The sequence below is a fragment of the Orycteropus afer genome, unplaced genomic scaffold (genome assembly GCF_000298275.1).
Source record: "Orycteropus afer afer isolate SDZICR_OR568_19922 unplaced genomic scaffold, OryAfe1.0 scaffold00006, whole genome shotgun sequence".
NCBI lineage: Eukaryota > Metazoa > Chordata > Mammalia > Tubulidentata > Orycteropodidae > Orycteropus > Orycteropus afer.
The window spans coordinates 31,163,959-31,183,663 of record NW_006921593.1 but is presented as its reverse complement, the minus strand read 5'-3'; the positions used below and the strand labels follow the sequence as shown (position 1 = coordinate 31,183,663).

Here is a 19,705-nt window from a genome sequence, read left to right as displayed (position 1 = left end):
CATGACTCAACTTGAGGAGATACAGCTGTAAACATCCATTAACAATTGGAACATGGAATGTACAAAGTATGAATGTAGGAAACTTGGAAGCTGTCAAAAAGGAAATGGAATGCATAAAGATTGATATCCTTGGCATTAGTGAGCTGAAATGGACCAGTTTTGGCCATTTTGAATCAGATGACCATAATCTACTATGCTGGGAATGACAGTCTGAAGAGGAATAGCGTGGCATTCATCATCACAAAGGATGTTTTAAGATCTGTCCTGAAGTACAATGCAGTCAGTATCCATATGCCTACAAGGAAGACCAGTTAATACTACTTTTTTTCTTTTCAAATTTATGCACCAACCACCAAAGCCAAAGATAAGGAAATTGAAGATTTTTATCAACTTCTGCAGTCTGAAATTGACCTAATATGCAATCAAGATGTGTTAATTATCACTGGTGACTGTAATGCAAAAGTTGGAAACAAAGAAAAATTACTGGTAGTTGGAAAATTTGGCCTTGGTGACAGAAATAACACTGGAGACCGCGTGACAGAATTCTGCAAGACCAACAACTTACTCATTGCAAATACCTTTTTTCAACAACACAAATGGTGGCTACACATATGGACTTCACCATATGCAATGCACAGGAATCAGACTGACTACATCTGTGGCAAGAGGCGATGGAAAAGCTCAATATCTTTAGCCAAAAAAAGGCCAGGAGCTGACTGTGGAACAGACCATCAACTGCTCATACGCAAGTTCAAGTTGAAGTTGAAGAAAATTAAAATAAGTCCACAACAGCCAAAGTATGACCTTGAATACATCCCTCCTGAATTTAGAGACCATTTAAAGAATAGATTTGATACACTGAACACCAATGACAGAAAATCAGAAGAATTATGGGATGACATCAAGATTATCCATGAAGAAAGCAAGAAGTCATTAAAAAGACAGGAAAGGAACAAAAGACCAAAACGGATGTAAGAAGAGACTCTGAAACTTGCCCTTGAGCGGAGAGTAACTAAAGCAAATGGAAGAAATGACAAGATAAAAGAGCTGAACAGAAGATTTCAAAGAGCAGCTCAAGCAGACAAAGTCAATTACTATAATGAAATGTTCAAACACCTGGAATCAGAAAACCAAAAGGGAAGAACACATTCAGCATTTCTCAAGCTGAAAGAACTAAGAAAAAAATGTAAGCCTTGTGTTGCAATATTGAAAGATTCTATGGGCCAAATATTAAATGATGCACGAAGTATTAGAAGAAGATGGAAGGAATACACAGAGTCACTGTACCAAAAAGACCTGGTTGATCTTCATCCATTTAAGGAGGTGGCATGTGTTCAAGAACCAATGGTGTTGAAGGAAGAAGTTGAAGCTGCCCTGAAGGAACTGGCGAAGAACAAGGCTCTAGGAATTGACGGGAACACCCATTGAGATGTTTCAACAAACGGATGCCCCACTGGAGGCACTCACTTGGTTATGCCAAGAGATTTGGAAGACAGCTACCTGGCCAACTGACTGGAAGAGATCCATATTTGTACCCATTCCAAAGAAAGGTCATCCCACAGAATGTGGAAATTATCAAACAATTATCAATATATCGCAGGCAAGTAAAATCTTGCTGAAGATATTTCAAAAACAGTTGCGCATGGACAGAGAACTTCCAGAAATGCAAGCTAGATTCAGAAGAGGACATGGAATGAGGGATATCATTGCTGATGTCAGATGGATCTTGGCTCAAAGCAAAGAATATCAGAAAGATGTTTACTTATGTTTTATTGACTATGCAAAAGCATTTAATTGGATGGATCATAAAAAATTATGGTTAACATTGAGAAAAATGGGAATTCCCATTCTTAATGGAATGAGTATTTAATTGTACTCACGAGGAACCTGTACATAGACCAGGAGGCTGTTGTTCAAACAGAAGAAGGGGACACTGCTTGGTTTAAAATCAAGAAAGGAGTGTGTCAGGGTTGTAGCTTTTCACCATACTTGTTCAATCTGTATGCTGAGCAAATAATCTGAGAAGCTGGACTATATGAAGAAGAATGTGGCATTAGTTTTAGAGGAAGAATCATTAACAACTTGTGATATGCTGACCAACACAACTTCACTTGCTCAAAGTGAGGATGACTTGAAGCACTTACTGATGAAGCAATCATTGAGGAATACAGTTTGAAGTACAGATTACATCTCAATATAAAGAAAGCAAAAATACTCACAACTGGACCTATAAGCAGCATCATGATAAATGGAGAAAGGATTGAAGTTGTCAAAAGCTTCACATTGCTTGGTTCTACAATCGATACCAATGTAAGCAATAGTCAGGACATTAGACAACATATAGCACTGGGCAAACTGGCTATAAAGGACCTCTTTCAAGTGCTGAAGAGAAAAGATATCTCCTTGGGAACTAATGCGCTCCTGACACAAGCCATGGTATTTTCAGTTGCCTCGTATGCATGTGAGAACTGGATAATGAATAAGGAAGACCAAAGAAAAATTCATGCTTTTGAGTTGCGGTGCTGGTGAAGAATGCTGGAAGTACCATGGACTGCTAAAAGATCTAACATATCTGTCCTGGAGGCAGTGCAGCTGGATTGCTCCTTGGAAGCTGGAATGGCCAGACTTCATCTGACCTACTTTGGTCATGTTGTCAGAAGGGACCATTACCTGGAGAAGGATGTCATGTTTGGTAAGGTGGATAGTCGACAAAAGAGGGGAAGGTGCTCAATGAGATGGATTGACACAGTGGCTGTGGCGATGGGCTCAAGTATAGCAAGGATTGTGGAGCAGGCGCGGGACCAGGCAGTGTTTTGTTCTTCTGTGCACAGGGTCGCTATGAGTCGGAAATGACTCGACAGCACCTAACAACAACAACAGTACTCCAGAGACTCCAGACTGAAAAACAGATATCTAACTACAAGGATGGCAGTTCAAACCCACCAACCACTACTAGGAAGGAAAATTAGGCAATCTACTTCCATAGAGATAGACAGAAACCCAAGGAGGGTTCGCTGTGAGTTGGATCTGACTCCATAGCAGTGAGGTTTTTTTTTCTTTTTTTGCCTGGTCACTGACCAAACCCATCTTTTTCTATTTCTTCTTTCTTTTTTAACTTGAGACTCTAAATTGTTAACCAAAACAACTAGCATGACTAACTCGTTTTCCTGGGATTTCGGAAAAGGTGATTAAGAAAGACTTGTTAATCCAAACAAGTATGTCTGCTAAAAAGAAATAGAAAATGTTGTCATCAATATCCTTGAACTAGAAAGATATTTTTTGTTGGTTTTTCTTAAATGAAAGGAAAATTGCAATAGCACAAATTTTATGAAATTTGAAACTCAAAGCCATTCTGAGATATTTTAACAATGCATTCTTCTGTCAAAATGAGTATTTTTTTTAAAGTCAAGAAATGGTATAAACACCCAGATTTTAAAAGTACACTCAGATGTATTAGTCTGACTATTTTTAGTGGCAAAAATGTCACGATAAACAAAATATTTCATTATGTATTTGAAATTCAGGCTTCTATGCTAAAATAACCATCTCTTTTGGGTCCCTGGAAATAATCAGAGGAGCTCAGGTCACATAAAGCACTTGGCTGCTAACCAGAAGGTTGGTGGTTCGAACCTACCAGTCATTCCACAGGAGAAGGAAGAAGCAGTAAAGAAGCTTCTGTAAAGATTGACTGCCTTATAAACCCTAGGGGACATTTCTGCTCTGTTCTAAAGGGTTACTATATGAGTCAGAATCGACTACATGACAGTGGGTTTGTTTCTTCTGGTTGGGAATAATCCCTGACTGAAAGTGTTTGACTGCTAACCAGAAGGCTGGTGGTTCAAACCCCTCAGCCACTCCTTGGAAGGAAGGTTGGGCAATCTACTTCCGTAGTGAGACTGTCTCGGAAACCCAAGGAGGGGTCACTATGAGTTGGGTTTGACTCACAGCAGTGGAGTGGGAGCACTTACCACCAGTCCCAAGTCCCTTTTCCTATGTCACCCCTTCCTGTCTTGGCTGATCTCATCTCTTCTCTGAGCTCTGATAACAATCTTCCTCTTGATCAACCTCAAATCTCTGTCTCTTGCTCTTTGCCAGCAATTTCAACCTGCATATCTAACTAGCTACCTCACATCTCCACTCGCATGACTCAAAGACACCCAGAACCCCCTCTCCCACGCTCAACTTCCTCCCTCCCTCAGTCTTCCTTATTATGGGAAGTGACACTTCCTTTTACCTCCATGTTGAGGCCAAACACACAGAAGTTCTTTTCTCTTTTCCTTCATCCAATCCATTAACCACCAAACCAAAAACCAGACTCACTGCCGTCAAGTCACATCCGACTCACAGCAACCCCTCCTTGGGTTTCCGAGGTGGTATCTCTACAGGAGTAGATTGCCCAACCTTCCTTCCAAGGAGTGGCTGGTGGGTTTGAACCACCTGCCTTCTGGTTAGCAGTCAAATGCCTTAGGCACTACACCACCAGAGTTCCCTATCCATTAACCAGACCTGTTTAATATATGGTGTATACAATTTTGTAGCCTTGGTGGCACAACAATTAAGCACTTGACTCCTAACCAAAAGGTTGTTGGTTTGAGCCCACCCAGCAGCTCCACAGGAAAAGAGCTGGCATCCTGTTCCTGTAAAGATGGCAGCCTAGAAATGCTCTGTGGGGCACTTCTGCTCTGTCATGGGGTTGCCATGAGTCCATATCAACATGATGGCATCTAACAACACTGCAACAGCAACAACTTTTTATATAGAATTCCATCGTGAACACATATATCCATGTGTTTATGTATTTTTGCACAAACATAGTTTGTAAAGGATTCATATATCTTCATGGTATAGATGTCCAAAGCTAACTTAACCATTATTCTACTGTGGGGCATTTACGTTCTGATTTTTGCTGTTGCATGCTGTTGATTGTATTAAACATGGTATACGGTATTTCCTATATGCAGGCACCATTTCATTGCTTTATAGATATTAGCACACTTAATCCACATACCCCCTACAAGAAGTATTATTCTTGTCTCCATCTAGTAGATGAGGAAACTGAAGCACAGAAAGTTAAGTAAGTTGCAGCAGGTTATAGAGCTAGAAAGAGGAGGAGCTGGGATGGAAGCCACAGCAGCCTGGCTCCAGAGCCTGTGTTTGCAGTCCGTCCACTGCATTGCCTTCAGACCTCCACTGTGTGCTTCAACCTCCATTCACACCAGTCTTTGCACTCAACACCAGTCCCTTCTTGAGAAAGTATTTCCAGAAGTGGATCAACAGGCATAGATGCTTTCAATGCTTTGGATAGTACACCTTATAAAATTGTCCTCCAGGAAGATTTTACTAATTTTATCAATTTGTAGTCCAAAGTCACTTGTTGGGAGTACCTTTTTCAATTTTGCTGACATCAACATCGGGTGGTATAATTAAAAGAAAAACACTCAGCGTTTATTCGAACAACTTGTATGACAGTGACAGTTGCATATGGTTGATGACGAGAGAGATTGATTCTTTTCACGTATATATTGATAATCACATTTCCGACTGTGAATTTCTTACGTTTGGCTTTGCCAATGTTTCTACGGGAGTTTTCATTTTGTTATGTTGATTTGTGGAAACTTACTATTTATTGAGACTAATTTCCTGAGTTTATCAAATATATTGCCCATATGGCATGCAACTGCTAACTAGAAGGTTGGCAGTTCAAACCCATCAGCCGCTCCATGGAAGAAAGATGGGGCAGTCTACTTCTGTAAAAATTTAATGTTTCAGAAACCCAATGGGGTGTTGCTATGAGTCAGAATTGACTCAATGGCAGTATGTTTGGTTTTTGGTTTATATACATATTTTAGTATCGTTGCCATTTGGCCTCTCTTTCTATTTGTGTTGTCTACTGAAGGGCCAACGTTTTAAAGTCGGATTTTGCCTTTGCATCAAGCTTCAATGGTCACGTAAATAACCATCTGTATTTCCATCTGAGTTCCCTTTCATAGTATGAATTATTGAGAGCCTCACCCCACTTATCTAAGATTTAGATACACTGTATGATTCCTTGAACCAGTTAAAAAAAAAAAAGTCAATGATCTTGACTTTCATTCTATAACATCTTATCTACAACATATGAGAGAGAATTTTGGACTCAATTTTCAATAGGAAATGTAATTGTAAAGACTTCCTATTTAATAGTTTCAGGATCCAAGACATTGGTAAATGTATTAACTAGGTGTCAGCCCTATTTCCAAATTATTTGGCCCTTCAGGGCTCAGCCATTATTTATCAAAAATTCAGTTTAATTTCTCACTCTTCTTGGTTTTCTGTTTCCTTCACACCATCTTCATGAATGTAAAACCACCTCCTTCTTAGATGGGTGACTCTTTCTCCCACCATCCCTCTTGGTCATACTTCCCAATAAAAGGATAGTCCCTAATTCATTGCCTCTGGAGATCCGGTTTAGTAGAAATCTGACTGACAGAACATTTTATCCAAGACCCTGGGATTCCCAGACATGCCCCAGAAGCCACTATTTGGAGTGAGGGTACGCTGTACTGCTTCTCATCGCCACCTCACTTCTCTGTTTTATCCATGGCTGGGTTAAAGAAGTTGTTCCTTTCTGGACCTAAGAGGATGGGGTCCTAAAATCCCCAGAAATATGGCAAGATGGCAGAAATGGAGCATACTAGGTTCTTTCTTGGAGAGTAGTTGTGGATGAAGTTGGCAGGAATAAGCTACTGAGGTAGAAACCGGGATCTCCAACTCAACTCACCTCCCCAGGAGCTGGCATGCACAAATAACTCACATCATGGGTATTTAAGCTGCTTTTTAAGATGACTAAGGAGCTCTGGTAGCACAGTGCCTAAGGTATCTGACTGGTAATCAGGTTGGTTGTTCAAACCCCAGCCACTCCACAGAAGCAGGACTGGGCAATCTACTTCTGTAAAGATTTACCGCCTTGGAAACCCAATGGGCATCACTATGAGTTGGAAGTGACTCAATGGCAGTGGGTTTGGGTTTTTTGGTTGGTTTAAGAAGACTGGGTTCACTTCAATATTCCTGTTGCCATGAAAGTGATGCAAACTCATGGTGACCCTTTGTGTGCTAGAGTACAAGTGTGCTCCATAGGGTTTCCAGTGGCTGACTTTTTAATAGGTAGGTCACCAGGCTTTTATTTGCTCGGAGTCCCTGGGTGGTGCAAACTGTTACCTAGCTTGTCTGCTAACCAAAGATCAGAGGTTCTAGTCTACCCAGGGGCACCTTGGAAGAAAGGTGGGCAATCTCCTTCAGAAGGACCACAACCATTGTCCTTCCCTTAACAGTTCTGATGTGTCAGAACAGAGTGGGTATAGATACACTCACAGAAACCATATAAAATAAAATCAACCATCTGAGATGTCATTTTGTCATTGTTGTCTCTGGGTTGCATTAGCGTCAGAGACTCATAGAACAGCTGTCCAATAGCTTAGTTTTGCAAGGTCATTTGTGGAATGAGGAAGACTACTTGAGAGCTTGATGTATTTATTTAAAAGCTTAAGGCAGAGGTAACTCATTTTCAAATACTGCGATTCCTCAGTTAAAGCATATGCTACAAGAAGGGTATAGTTTGTTTGGAAGATGATAGCAAGGAGTTTTAAAATGATCAGTTAGGAAAGAGCCTAACAGGAACTGTGATTAGAAATCATGTGAATTGTTGAGATAATTTTAATGAAGCATCAAACCAAAGTGATGGTTTCTCAAAAAGCTAAAATGAAATTCCAGTAAATAGCAAAAAGCAATAACAGATTGAAAAGGGATTAAATTAGCATTTAATTAACAAAAAAAGTCAAGAGTATGGAAAAATCCAACTCCTAACTCTCCTATTAGGATCGCTATTAAGATAATGTTCCAGCTGTTGGGTTTGGAGATTGGCTTCTGATCGCATTATCCTCCTCCACTTTTCCCTTAAAGAATGAGTGTTTTTTTTTTTTTTTTGGTAACACTCTTAAGGTTAATATGTGAGTTTTTTTCCCCCTTAAATGATAACTCAGAAAGAAAATACAATTTTATAGCTTGAAAGGAGAACTCTAATTAGCAAAACACAAACAGAGGTTTCATATTTAATGCTTGTGGAAAATTTTTGAAGGTGATTTCAGGGGCTTCTGAGCTGACCCAGCGGGTTGGTGTCCCTCTTTGGCTGTTGTATTTCTCGGAATCCCTGGGGGTACAATCGCTTAATGCACTTGCCTGCTAGCTGAAGGGTTGGAGGGTTGAGTCCATCCAGAGGCACCTCAGAAGAAAGCCCTGGTGATCTACTTTGAAAAATCTGCATTGAAAACCTTCTTGAGCACAGTCCTGCTCTGACCCCCATGGGGGTGTCATGAGTTGGAACTGAGTCAACAGCAACTGGTACCATATTTCCGGCTGCTCAGAGCTCACAGGTTAGTAAGGGGGGGGTCTGCTCTGGACACAAGGGAATGGGGGATCTGTTCTTTATTTTTTATTTTAATTTTTGTAGAAATTTTTATTATGATTTGGGCAAAGGTTTACAGAGCAAATCGGTTTTCCATTCAATGATCACACACATTTTGTTTCACGTCATTGATTACAATCCCAGCAATGTAACAGCTCTCTTCCCACATCCTACCGTGGTTATCTTTTCCCTGTGTCTTCCTTTCCTGTGCATTTCTGCCTTCTGCGTTTCTCCCTGGGCAAATGCTGCCCTCTGATCTCCCATGGTGTTTGTTCTAAGGAGTTCACCTTCCTGGTGTAATTGTTCACCATGTAGTCCACATGTCTATTGTTTGGCTGAAGGTTAAGCCAGGGGAGTGAGTTCAAGCCTGACGAATGACTAGAGGCCATAGTTTCCAGAGTTTCACCAGTCTCTATCAGACCAGTAAGGCTGGTCTTTTTTATGATCTTGAGTTTTGTTCCATTTTTTTTTTTCCTCCACTCTATCCAGGACCTCCAATTTTTATTACTTTCAGAGTGGTTCGCAGTGGTAGCTGGGCACCCTCTAGGTCTTCTGATCTTAGGGTAGTATAGGCTGGGGTTCCCATGGTCCACAAGGCTTGCACTAATTGTTTCAATTTTTGATCTTCGTCACTCTTCTTCGCTCTTTGTTGTCGGTACCTTTGCTGCACCACTCCATGTTTTCCTCTTCCTTAGTGATACTGCACTGGTTACTTGCTTTTGGTACATCGTCTTTCCCTTCACCCAAATCAGTACATGAAGGTTAGTCTGTTTTTTACAAATTCCCTTAATGTCTGTTTATCTAGAAATGTCCTAATTTTGCCATTCTATTTGAGGGATAATTTTACTGGTTATATAATTCTTGATTGGCAACTTTTTTCAGGGAAACTATTCTTGACACTCATTTTTGCTTAGGAATAAATGCAGTTCCCTATTGGAGAAATGACTGAAACTCATATTTTGATGCTTTAAAACAGCCTTACTGGCACATGCACAATGACCCCTCAAGTTTTCCAAACCAGAGATTTTTCCTCAATAAACATTTTAGACGGTTACCTTGAATTCAGAAAACTTTGGTACACTGAGTTACTTAGTTACATGAAATCACAAATCTAAATGCTTGGAATTCAGTATAAAAAACAGGGAGCTAATGAAAGCTGGATAAGAAAAAGTTGGCTATGCATTTTGGTCAAGAAGAAATGTGTTAAAGAAGCAATGAATAATTTAAGGGAGTATCCCCAAGAATTAAGAATAGATCGGAAAAAAAAAAGAAAACAAAACCATTGCCATTAAATGAATCCCAATTCCTAGAGACCCTACAGGACAGAGCAGAACTGCCCCATAGGGTTTCCAAGGCTGTAAATCTTTACAGAAGTAGGCTGTCGTATCTTTCTCATGCAGAATGGCTGTTGGGTTCAAACCACCACTTTTTGGTTAGCAGCCGAGTGCTTAACCACTGCACCACCAGAGCTCAAGAACAGATTACAAGGTAATGAAAAATGGGGTACCACTGCCAAAGGTTCCTCAGATTCATCTGTGACTGTTTCTATAAAGATTTGAGTTTGGTATGGTTTTGCAAAACTAAATTTTTAAAGAATTAAACTTCAATGAGGAGATTCTTTTTAAATCCAGTCTTCCCCACCCCCTTTAAATCATAATGTGATTTTCATGCTGGTGTGAAGAGTTGGTTTTGAAGATGCATCATGTCCTTTTTCCCTGGACCATTCTGCCCACCCTTTCTGCACAGCTATTTTCTTCCAGAGCACCCTCACTCTGCTTTTCCTCCATCACTCCCCTTACGAGCATCACATCATTCCCTCAGTGCTATCCAACGCTAACTCTACGTCTCTTGTCTCCACTCTAGAAACCCGCGCTAAGCAAGAGAGAAAAAGGATTTGGAATTTTTAAAAAAGTGACTATAGGGTATTTTTGAGATTAGGGCTAGTCTTTCATATGGGTCCTTAGAAGTCTTATATGTTTGGAATCTATGGATAATTTTTAGAGTTTATGTCAGTTTCATTTATTATAAACAGTTGAAGTACAACACGTCTTTCAATACACCTTTCATTTGTGTTTAGATTTTTTTGCTCCTTTCTGAAAGAATAAAAAGAACCCAAAAGGCAGGATGAATTAGCTAAACCTCACTGGCGGCAACTGACACTACAAAGCGACCAAGGATTAAAAAGGAAGTTAGGTAGCTGTAAGTCCAAATATGAGTCTATTGGGATCAGTGAGGGACAGGCAGAGAGTTTTCTTACACACAGGAAGATCCAATTACAGTGCCTACATTTGGCTGTAAAGTTCGTATTTCTAATTGCAGATTGCTACCCAGACGTCAACCACAAAATTGAGAGAAGACCTCTTTGCCCTTCATGACAGTTTTCAGTGCCCCAACTCTTGTGGGAGACTTTGTAATACCAGCTGTTCAGATGACAAACGTTGACCCCAGGGCAGCCACTGATACATTTATGGTTCATTTCTCTCATTTTCACAATTTATGGCTGTGTAATTAATGATCTGTATCAGCAAATGCCTGAGTTTTTCAGCTCATCTCAGAACTGAATTTGCAAAGAAGGTATCACTATTAGATTACTTGCCACCTAATCTTTTTTGTTTTCCCAAAAGACTTTTAGCCAGCAACTAGTTTCCAGCAAAGGGATGCAATGTGCTAAAAGAAGGGTCATTACAGCATTAGCCTAAGCAAAGAGATTGAACTCCGTCTGTGGAATGGACTGTACGATCCTTGTGTGAGGCAGTGCAGCATGGGCATGCGAGACCACCTGTCTGCCAGCTCTGATTCTGTTCATTACAGAGAAAAAGCCTTCCAACCCCAGTTTCGGCTTCTAGCTGTCTTTCTGTTTTTCCCCTTGGCTTTAAGCAGAAATGCTGGCATGCAACTTAACTTACCTCCCGGAATAGCTCAGAGCCGATGCTCTCAATTTAGTTCTAAGAGTTGTACGTCCCTTCTCTTTGGAAATGCTCTTCCCGTATCCAAGACCCCATAACAGCTAGGTGCTTTCAATTAAAATGAAAACATTGCTTTGTGCAACACACAGGAAGGAGCTTATCTGACACCAACTCTAGCCACATTCCAAACCAGAAGAATTATATTGTTTATTTATAAGAGCATCTCTTACCTTGGAGAAGAAGGTTTGGAAAGTAGTTCAGCTTCTTCATATTCTAATGCATCCCTAGATAGGTCTTAGATTAAAAAGGCTTTGAAATAATGACTATTAATTTATAAGAGCGGTGGACAATTTTTATACAGTTTTCATGGTAGAAGATATTTACAGTAGGTGCTATGGAATATTCTGAAAAGGATCCAAGAGAGCTGTTGAATGCTCTTTTATGTCTCAACATACAGTTCTCTCCCTGAATCTTTTCCTCAGTGGCTTTGAAAACAAAACAAATATATATATATATATACACACACACACACTTATGTGCATTTATATATACATATACATATATAAACAGTGTTTCTCCCCTCTGGAGAACTGATGAGATTCATTTACTTGCTGCAATGAGCAAAATTAGAATAGAAATATTAGCTGTGTATGTCATTGCACTAATGGTTCATATAAACCAGTTATGGGTGTTCAAAAAGATACTTTCCCAACCCTGTAGAATGAATCATGAATCCTCTGTCCTGAACCCGGGCATACCTATCTGCGCGACTCCCTGCCTCGTTCAGACAACATCCGGGAGTTCTGCGTACTTACAGAAGCACAGTTTTCGGACTTGTCTTCCACAAAACCAATTTGGCAGGGCGTCCTCTGGTTCCGCAGCCAGTAATCCGTGGACTCCAGCAGACTGCTGCTGCGAAGCACCTGAGGGGACCCAGAAACCCTGTTTAGTGCTTTTTGGCCAAGGTTTTCTATTTAAACAAGCAGCTGTTTTCTGGGGAACCTGTCAGTGTTTTGTCTCAGAGCATCTGGATATTAGAAATAAATTTGCAGCATAATAGCACCACTAAACCTGCTGCCACGGAGCGGATTCCAACTCACAGTGCCCCCTAGAGGACAGAGGAGAAATGCCCCACGGGGTCCCCAGGCTGTCAATCTTCATGGAAGCAGACTGCCTCGTCTTTCTCCCATGGAATGGCTGGTGAGTTTGAACCGCTGACCTTTTGGTTAGCATCCAAATGCCTTACTTACTACACCACCAGAGCTCCTCATAGCATCACTAAAATGTGCAAACTATTCAGCCAGGAATTGGCTTTGGAGGAAGGCATGGACGTTAACACTGGAGTTTCTGCTCTCATCAGATTTTGCAACTTCACTTTCCATGTGGCTTTTGCATCATTTCAGTCAAGAGATGGCTTTGGAGTCTGGGCCAACCGGCACAAGCCATGGGATCAAATTTCTTTTCAGCGTCACTACTCCTTCACACTATATGAATATTTTCAATTCTGACAAGCACCTAGTTCTTCTGTTGGTCAGTGTTGCTCCTGATATTAAGGTTCTTCAGCTCTTTTCCTCTGCTGACCTGCCTGGGAAATGGGGTAGGTCTTCAGGTACAATTCTTTGAGAACACCTAGGGCCCTATGTTAAGCTGAAAAATGTATTCAGAATAAGTGAAAAGCAAAACAAACTCATTGCTACTGAGTCAATTCTGATTGATAGTGACCCCCACTGGGTTTCCGAGGCTGTAAATCTTTAGGGAAGGGATTGCCCCATCTTCCTTCTATGGAACAACAGGGGGGTTTGAACCTCCAACCTTCTGGTTAGCAACCAAACGCCTTATCCACTATGCCACCAGAGCTCCTAGAATAAGTAAAAACAAACAAACAAACTCAGTGCCATCAAGTCGATTCTGACTCATAATGACCCCCACTGGGTTTCTGAGGCGGTCAATCTTTACGGAAGTAGATTGCCAGGTCTTCCTTCCATGGAGTGGCCGGTTAGCAGTCAAATGCCTTAGGCCCTGTGCCACCAGAGCTCCTTAGAATAAAAGTGCATTAAAATAACCATGTTCCATGTTGAAACTGTATGGTAAAGCAAAAGCAAAAAAAAAAAAAAAAAAATTCAACTCGTGACTTAGCAAAACCAAGTATTATTTATAAATGCTTTGTTTCTGGGTTTGGATTTTATAGCAACAAAGAAAAATGGTGTTTCTCACAAGAAAACCACCAGAAGATATAGTCTCCTAACTACCCAAATGATTCAACCTCTCATGTTTCTCATCACCACCCAAACACCGCATGAGATTTTCTCATCATACGTGACATTTCCAGTGCTCCTAGGGTGCCTTCTTTTTCACTGAGGTGGTTGTTTTTGTTGATGTTAGGTGTTGTTCTGGCTGTACTTCTTTCAAGATGATTTATTCATTCTTCCAGAAGTGTGTTATATATTCAATATTCTTCGCCAACACCATAACGGAAGTTTATCAGTTTGTCTGTGGTCTTCCTTATTCATTGTCCAGCTTTTGCACGTGTATGATGAGATGATTGAAAATACCCTGATGTGGGTCATACCTCAGTCCTCAGAGTGACATCTTTGCTTTTTAACATATAAACAATTTGCAGATTTTTAAAACTTTGCAGATTTCTTCAATGCAATGTCTGTCATTTGATTTCTTGACTGCTTCTTCCATGGGTGTTGAATGTGGATCCAAGTAAAATGAAATCCTTGACCATTTCAATCTTTTCTGTATTTATCATCATATTGTATATCGGTTCAGTAGTGAGAATTTTTGTTTTCTTTATGATAAGGTGTAATCCATACTGAAGTATGAAGTCTTTGATCTTGATCAGTACGTGCTTCAAGTCATCTTCATTTTCAGCAACCAAGTTTGTGCTGCCTACACATGAGAGGTTGTTAATGAGTCTTCCTCCAGTCTGGGTGCTGTGCTCTTCATATAGTGCAGCTTCTCAGATTATTTGCTCAGCAAACAGATTGAATAAGTATGGTGAAAGGATACAACCCTGTTGTATACCCTTCCCAATTTTAGGCCACATAGTATCCCCTTGTTCTGTTAGAATGACTGCCTCTTAGTCTATGGACAGGTTCCACATGAGCACAATTAAGTGCTCTGGAATTCCTATTCTTCACAATGTTATCCATAATTTATTATGATCCACACAGTTGCATGCCTTTACATAGTCAATTTTATTAGGGTATATGTCTGCTAATATTTGATGACTATTTTCTCTGAGGTAACATAGCAGATTTAATCAGTTTGGTTAAGGCCACTAAAACAGAATGACACTTCAATTACATTTCATTTATACAAGAAAAGATTATCCTCTTTTATTCTAAAATAGAAATACATTAATTTTTATCTCAGAACAGTGAGCTAACCAAATATAATCCTGACCCATTTTTCTGTAACTCATTTGGCTTAGCTGAGTGATAGCAACAATTTTAAAACTTTTCCTGCTGAATGTTAGCATTATCTAGAGATGACACATTTTCATCATTCTTTTCCAGAACAGCACAAAAAGACAAGTTGTGGATAAATAGAAACCAAGAAAACCAAACTCACTGCCGTCGAGTCAGACCTGACTCATAGTGACCCCCCTACTTGGGTTTCCAAGGCAGTATCTATACGGAAGTAGATTGCCCAACCTTCCTTCTGAGCAGTGGCTGGTGGGTCTGAACTGCTAGCCTTCTGGTTAGCAGTCAAATGCCTTAGACACTATACCACCAGAGCCCCTATAAGCAGGAAATTGAATGATAAATTCAGACTATTGCTATGGACTCAAACTGTCTTCTACCATCTGTGTGTCAGTTTGTCATACTGGGGTAGCGTACGTGTTGCTATGCTGCTGGAAGCTATGCCACTGATAATTCAAATACCATCATGGTCACTCATGGTGGACAGATTTCAGTGGGGTTTCTAGACTAAGACAGACTAGGAAGAAATGTCTGGTGATCTACTTCAAAACTGAGCCAATCGAAAACCATATGGATCCCAACAAAATATTGTCCAACATAATTCTGGAAGATGAGCCTCCTAGGTGGAAAGTCACTCACAACATACAGTGACCACAACAGCGGACTGAAATACGCAACAATCATAAAGATGGTGCCCAACCAGTGTTTCATTCTGTCGTGCAAGGGGTCACTGTGATTTGGAGCCAACTCAATGGCACAGCAAGGATTGGCTTTGGAATTAAAGATTTGACCTAAAAAGTGATCCCTAAAGTGTGACCTAGGAACCCTAGGGATCCCTGAGATCTCTCAGGGTTCCAGAGGCCCAAGAATTTTTATAACAATACTACAAAGTTCTTTGCCATTTTCCTTCTCTTTCTCCCGTGAGTGCGTAGTGGAGTGCTCCAGAGACTCTATGGCAAGTGACATCCCAACAGGTGGAACACAGAGACACACAGGAGAGTCCAGCTGTCCTCCAGTCACTCAGACATTACAGAGATTTGCAAAACGTTAAACAGAGCCATTGATGTCACTAAAAGTTTTCTTGCTTTGTTTTTCGAATAAAGTTTTTTTTTTAATCAAAAATGTTCTGTGTGCTAACATGTTATATGTTGATTATGCTTATAAAAATAAATACATAAATATAAAAATTTCTCAGTGTTAATATATAATGTGGAAAATATCCATGGTATAATCCATATCAGCAAAAGCTTTGTGAGGTCCCAGTCGTCGTTGGCGCACAAAGGACTACGGAACCAGAATCACTGACATTTAAGGTAGAAAAGGCTCTCAGGGTCCACCTCCCCCACTGTTGCTCATTTCTTTCTTTGCAGAATAGAATAGAGTTTGAGTATGGATGTTAGAGGTCTAACTGGGCTGAAACTCTGAGTTGGTCATTAATAGCAGGATGGCCATGGGTGATTTAAATCCCAAGTCCCAGTTTCCCTGTGTAAGTGCACTGTGGGTATAACCATACCCACCTCCCAGGGCTGTGGAGGAGTATTCACTGAGATGATCCCTGTGAAACACTGAGTCACAAAGATGGCATGTTATCCTCTCAGTATGTGGTCTTTGTTGTTACTATTTTAAATGAACTGCAAAGGACAACAGAAAATTGGATGCTTTAGCCTGGAATTAGAGAATTTAAAGCACTTCAGATGCGAGAGGGCAAATTTCCTTTTACAAATATTCTCATCTAAGGTGTAATGGTACTTCAGCGTTTTGCAGTACAAGGATCTTGCACGTTTTTAAAGTTTGCTTCATGCCACTTTGAGTTTACAAAAGACCTACAGTAGTACCTGCTTTTGCTAACGGAAAAGAAATCCAAAGAGGATTTTTGCTTTTACCAACAAAGGCAAAAGGTGCAATCAGTTCAGCATTTGTTTTGCAGCCAGCCATTAAAGAGGCAACGCACACCACAAGCCGGGACGGTGGCAGCACCAAGCTCCTTCCCTGGAGCCACCTCAGCATTCCAGCATCTCACTGCCATAGCTTCCACTGTGTCTGCGAACACTCCTTGTTAGTGATATCGTAGGTTTATGAGTTTATTATTTGGTGTGACTTGGTAGTTATATTTTGGGTCTGGGAACACTCAAAAATTTTTACCCCGTATAGATTAATGATAATTGCTTCTTCACTTTACGCCATTTTGGCTTACGGATGCTTTCATGGGAACGCTCTACTTTTGGGTAGTGAGGGGATGCTTGTATTAATACTTACAGCTACCTTTTCTGAATGCTTAGAATCTGGGAGAATTGTGGTAAAATTTCTCACATATGATTTCTTGCTTAGTTCCTCCTTATTGCAATGCTAGAGCTCCCTGTGGGGGTTGAAGGGGAAAGGGGAATGAGCTTAGGTCCTCACCAAAAGGTTGGTGGGTAAGTCCATGCAGCAGTGCCTCAGCAGAAAGGCATGGTGATCTCCTTCCCAGTAGCAGCCACTGGAAACCCTGTGGAGCATGACACACGTGGGTTCGCCACGTGTGGACTCAACGGGAACTGGTTTATTACAATGCTACAAAGGAGCAATTATTTCAAAGATATGGATCATGACCAGTACAGTATTATCGTTTTAAAGACTAATACTTTGAGGGTCTGAAAGATTTGAGTTCTATACCTTCTTACCTAAGAGCCAGGCTATGGACTTGGTCAGGAAGACACCAAAGTCTGTGAGCAAAGTCACCCGAACTGCCTTCCATACAAATGGCTCTGAGTTTGGTCACATTTCCAAAAGTTACATGCTGGTAATTTTTGTAAGTAAAACGACATTACATATGGACTTCCATTGTAAAGTTAATTTTTCATTACTGAAATTCTGATGTGACATTCTTTTCTTTCAGGAGAAGAAACTTTTCATGTGCCAGTTTTCATAATTAATCCACTTGGCAAGTAATACAGTATTTCGATGTCTCAAAGGAGAGCACACTTTACATCAACTGAGCGGACGTTAAACCAAACTGATGTCTCTATGCTTCTGCTCCTTCCCTTTCGTTGATCCTTAGGATTTGGAACACCCATCAATAAAGGAAAGCACTCATTAGCTCTGCCTCTTGAGAACATGAGAGATCTGAAATGCAGCCATCAAATGAACGTACCGTTTAATAATACTTTACAAAGTGGTTAATGAATTCTCTGAGTAAAATCACTTCTTAGCCATGCCGGAGCTCACTGTTAAAAGGTTAGGTCCCTGGAACTCCTCTACCTGCTAACATATGCAGGACACACAATGCAATGGTTGCAACAGAGAAAAGCAGCTGTCACTTATCAGTGTGTAGGCATTATTCTTAGGTCAGAGGAGGACACAGTCCAGTCACAAACCGCTTGGGCCTTTCTGAAGCATGGAGGGCTAGGTTGGCACTTTTTTTGGGTGAAACACAGAGAAGCAGAGGTGGAGGCAACCAAAGCGCCAGCCTGATGCCTCACACAGAGAGGCTCCTGGAGCTGCACAGAGGGACTGTCTGAGGACAAGGCTGGCTGAGAAGAGAGCTGGTTATCTGTCTGATTGCTCCTCATGGTTCCTGCATTTAACTTCCCAAATATACAGAAATGAGCACAGAAATGTTTCTGTGTCAAGTCTTCCACTAGAAGGGACTTGTGTGTGTGTGTGCGCTCAGTTTTTAAGTAAATGATAACTAAAAACATGCAAAGACCTTGCTCTGTCCTATCCTAAAAAAAAAAAAAAAAGAAAAAAACCTCATTGTCGTTGAGTCAGATCCAATATATGGTGACTGCTCCTTGGGTTTCCGAGGCAGTATCACTACAGAAGTAGATTGCCCTACCTTCCCTCCGAGAAGTGGCTGGTGGGTTTGAACTGTCAGTTTCTGGTTAGCAGTCAAATGCCTTAGGCACTACACCACCTTGTCGTACCCTACCTAGCAGTGAGGAAAAATTATGGACCTACTCACTCAGTGGAAAATGCTGGAAAGACTTCCTAGTTAACTGTTCCCTGTCCTCAAATGGGAAGACATTGCTGAATGTCTTCCATAAGCTACGTCATAGAGGAAATGGCAATGATAGAGTTAGGAAGTGGATGGAAAAATGAGACCTAAACCATTCAGTGCTTATGAAGAAAGGTTTTGAAGAGAGCTCCTTTGGTGAGAATATTCATTCAGTACATAGCTTTAAAATTTTAATTTTATTCATCATTAAAAACTAGTTACATCTTATTACATCAGCACTGTAATTAAAATCAGTACTTTTTTTGCCATAAATTTTATTAATAGGTAGAGCTGATTAATTATTAAATATTCTATTATTTAACTATTGACCAAGTAGGACCAATTTACTGAAAACTCTCTGGGCTAAGGATGTAATATACATTATCTGAATTCAATCTCCAGATTTAGGAGGTGGGATCTAATCTGCCTCTACATGTAAAGGGCTAACGTATATAAAATACTTTAAACAGTGCCTGAGCATAGTAAGCAGTCAGGATATATTCCCTGTGTAATGGTTATACAGCCTCTAGTCACCTGCCCATCATGGGCAGGGTTCAAGGGAGTTTCCAGACTAAGAGTAGCAAGAAAGGCCTGGTGATCACTTCTGAAAATTGTTGTTGTTGTTGTTATGTGCCGTCGAGTCGGCCCTGACTCATAGCGATCCCTCCTTGGGTTTCCAAGGAAGGTTGGGCAATCCTACTTCCGTAGTGATATTGCCTCTGAAAATTAGCCAATGGAAACTCTACAGCTAACAATGGAATATTATACAGTGCAAGAAAATGAGCCCCTCCACTGGAAGGCATCAACTGACTGCAGCATGGCAGTGATGGTGAGGGCAGCCCGGACCAAGCAGTGTTTTGTTCTGTTATTCATGGGTCACCATGAATCAGAGCTGCTCAATGGCAGCTGACAAAATCAACATCACAAAAATTACTATACCTTTTTTTTTTAACTT

The 19,705-nt window shown here is 40.6% G+C and overlaps 1 protein-coding gene across 1 annotated transcript in view; it reads right to left on the bottom strand.

The window, feature by feature from the left end:
* LOC103199620 (SPHK1 interactor, AKAP domain containing) overlaps window positions 1-19,705 on the bottom strand; it is a 163,315-nt gene that overhangs the window by 112,088 nt on the left and 31,522 nt on the right. Inside the window, exon 2 of the mRNA XM_007943949.1 lies at window positions 12,162-12,269. Coding sequence (XP_007942140.1) covers window positions 12,162-12,269 — 108 coding nt within the window. The remainder of the gene's footprint in view (window positions 1-12,161; window positions 12,270-19,705) is intronic.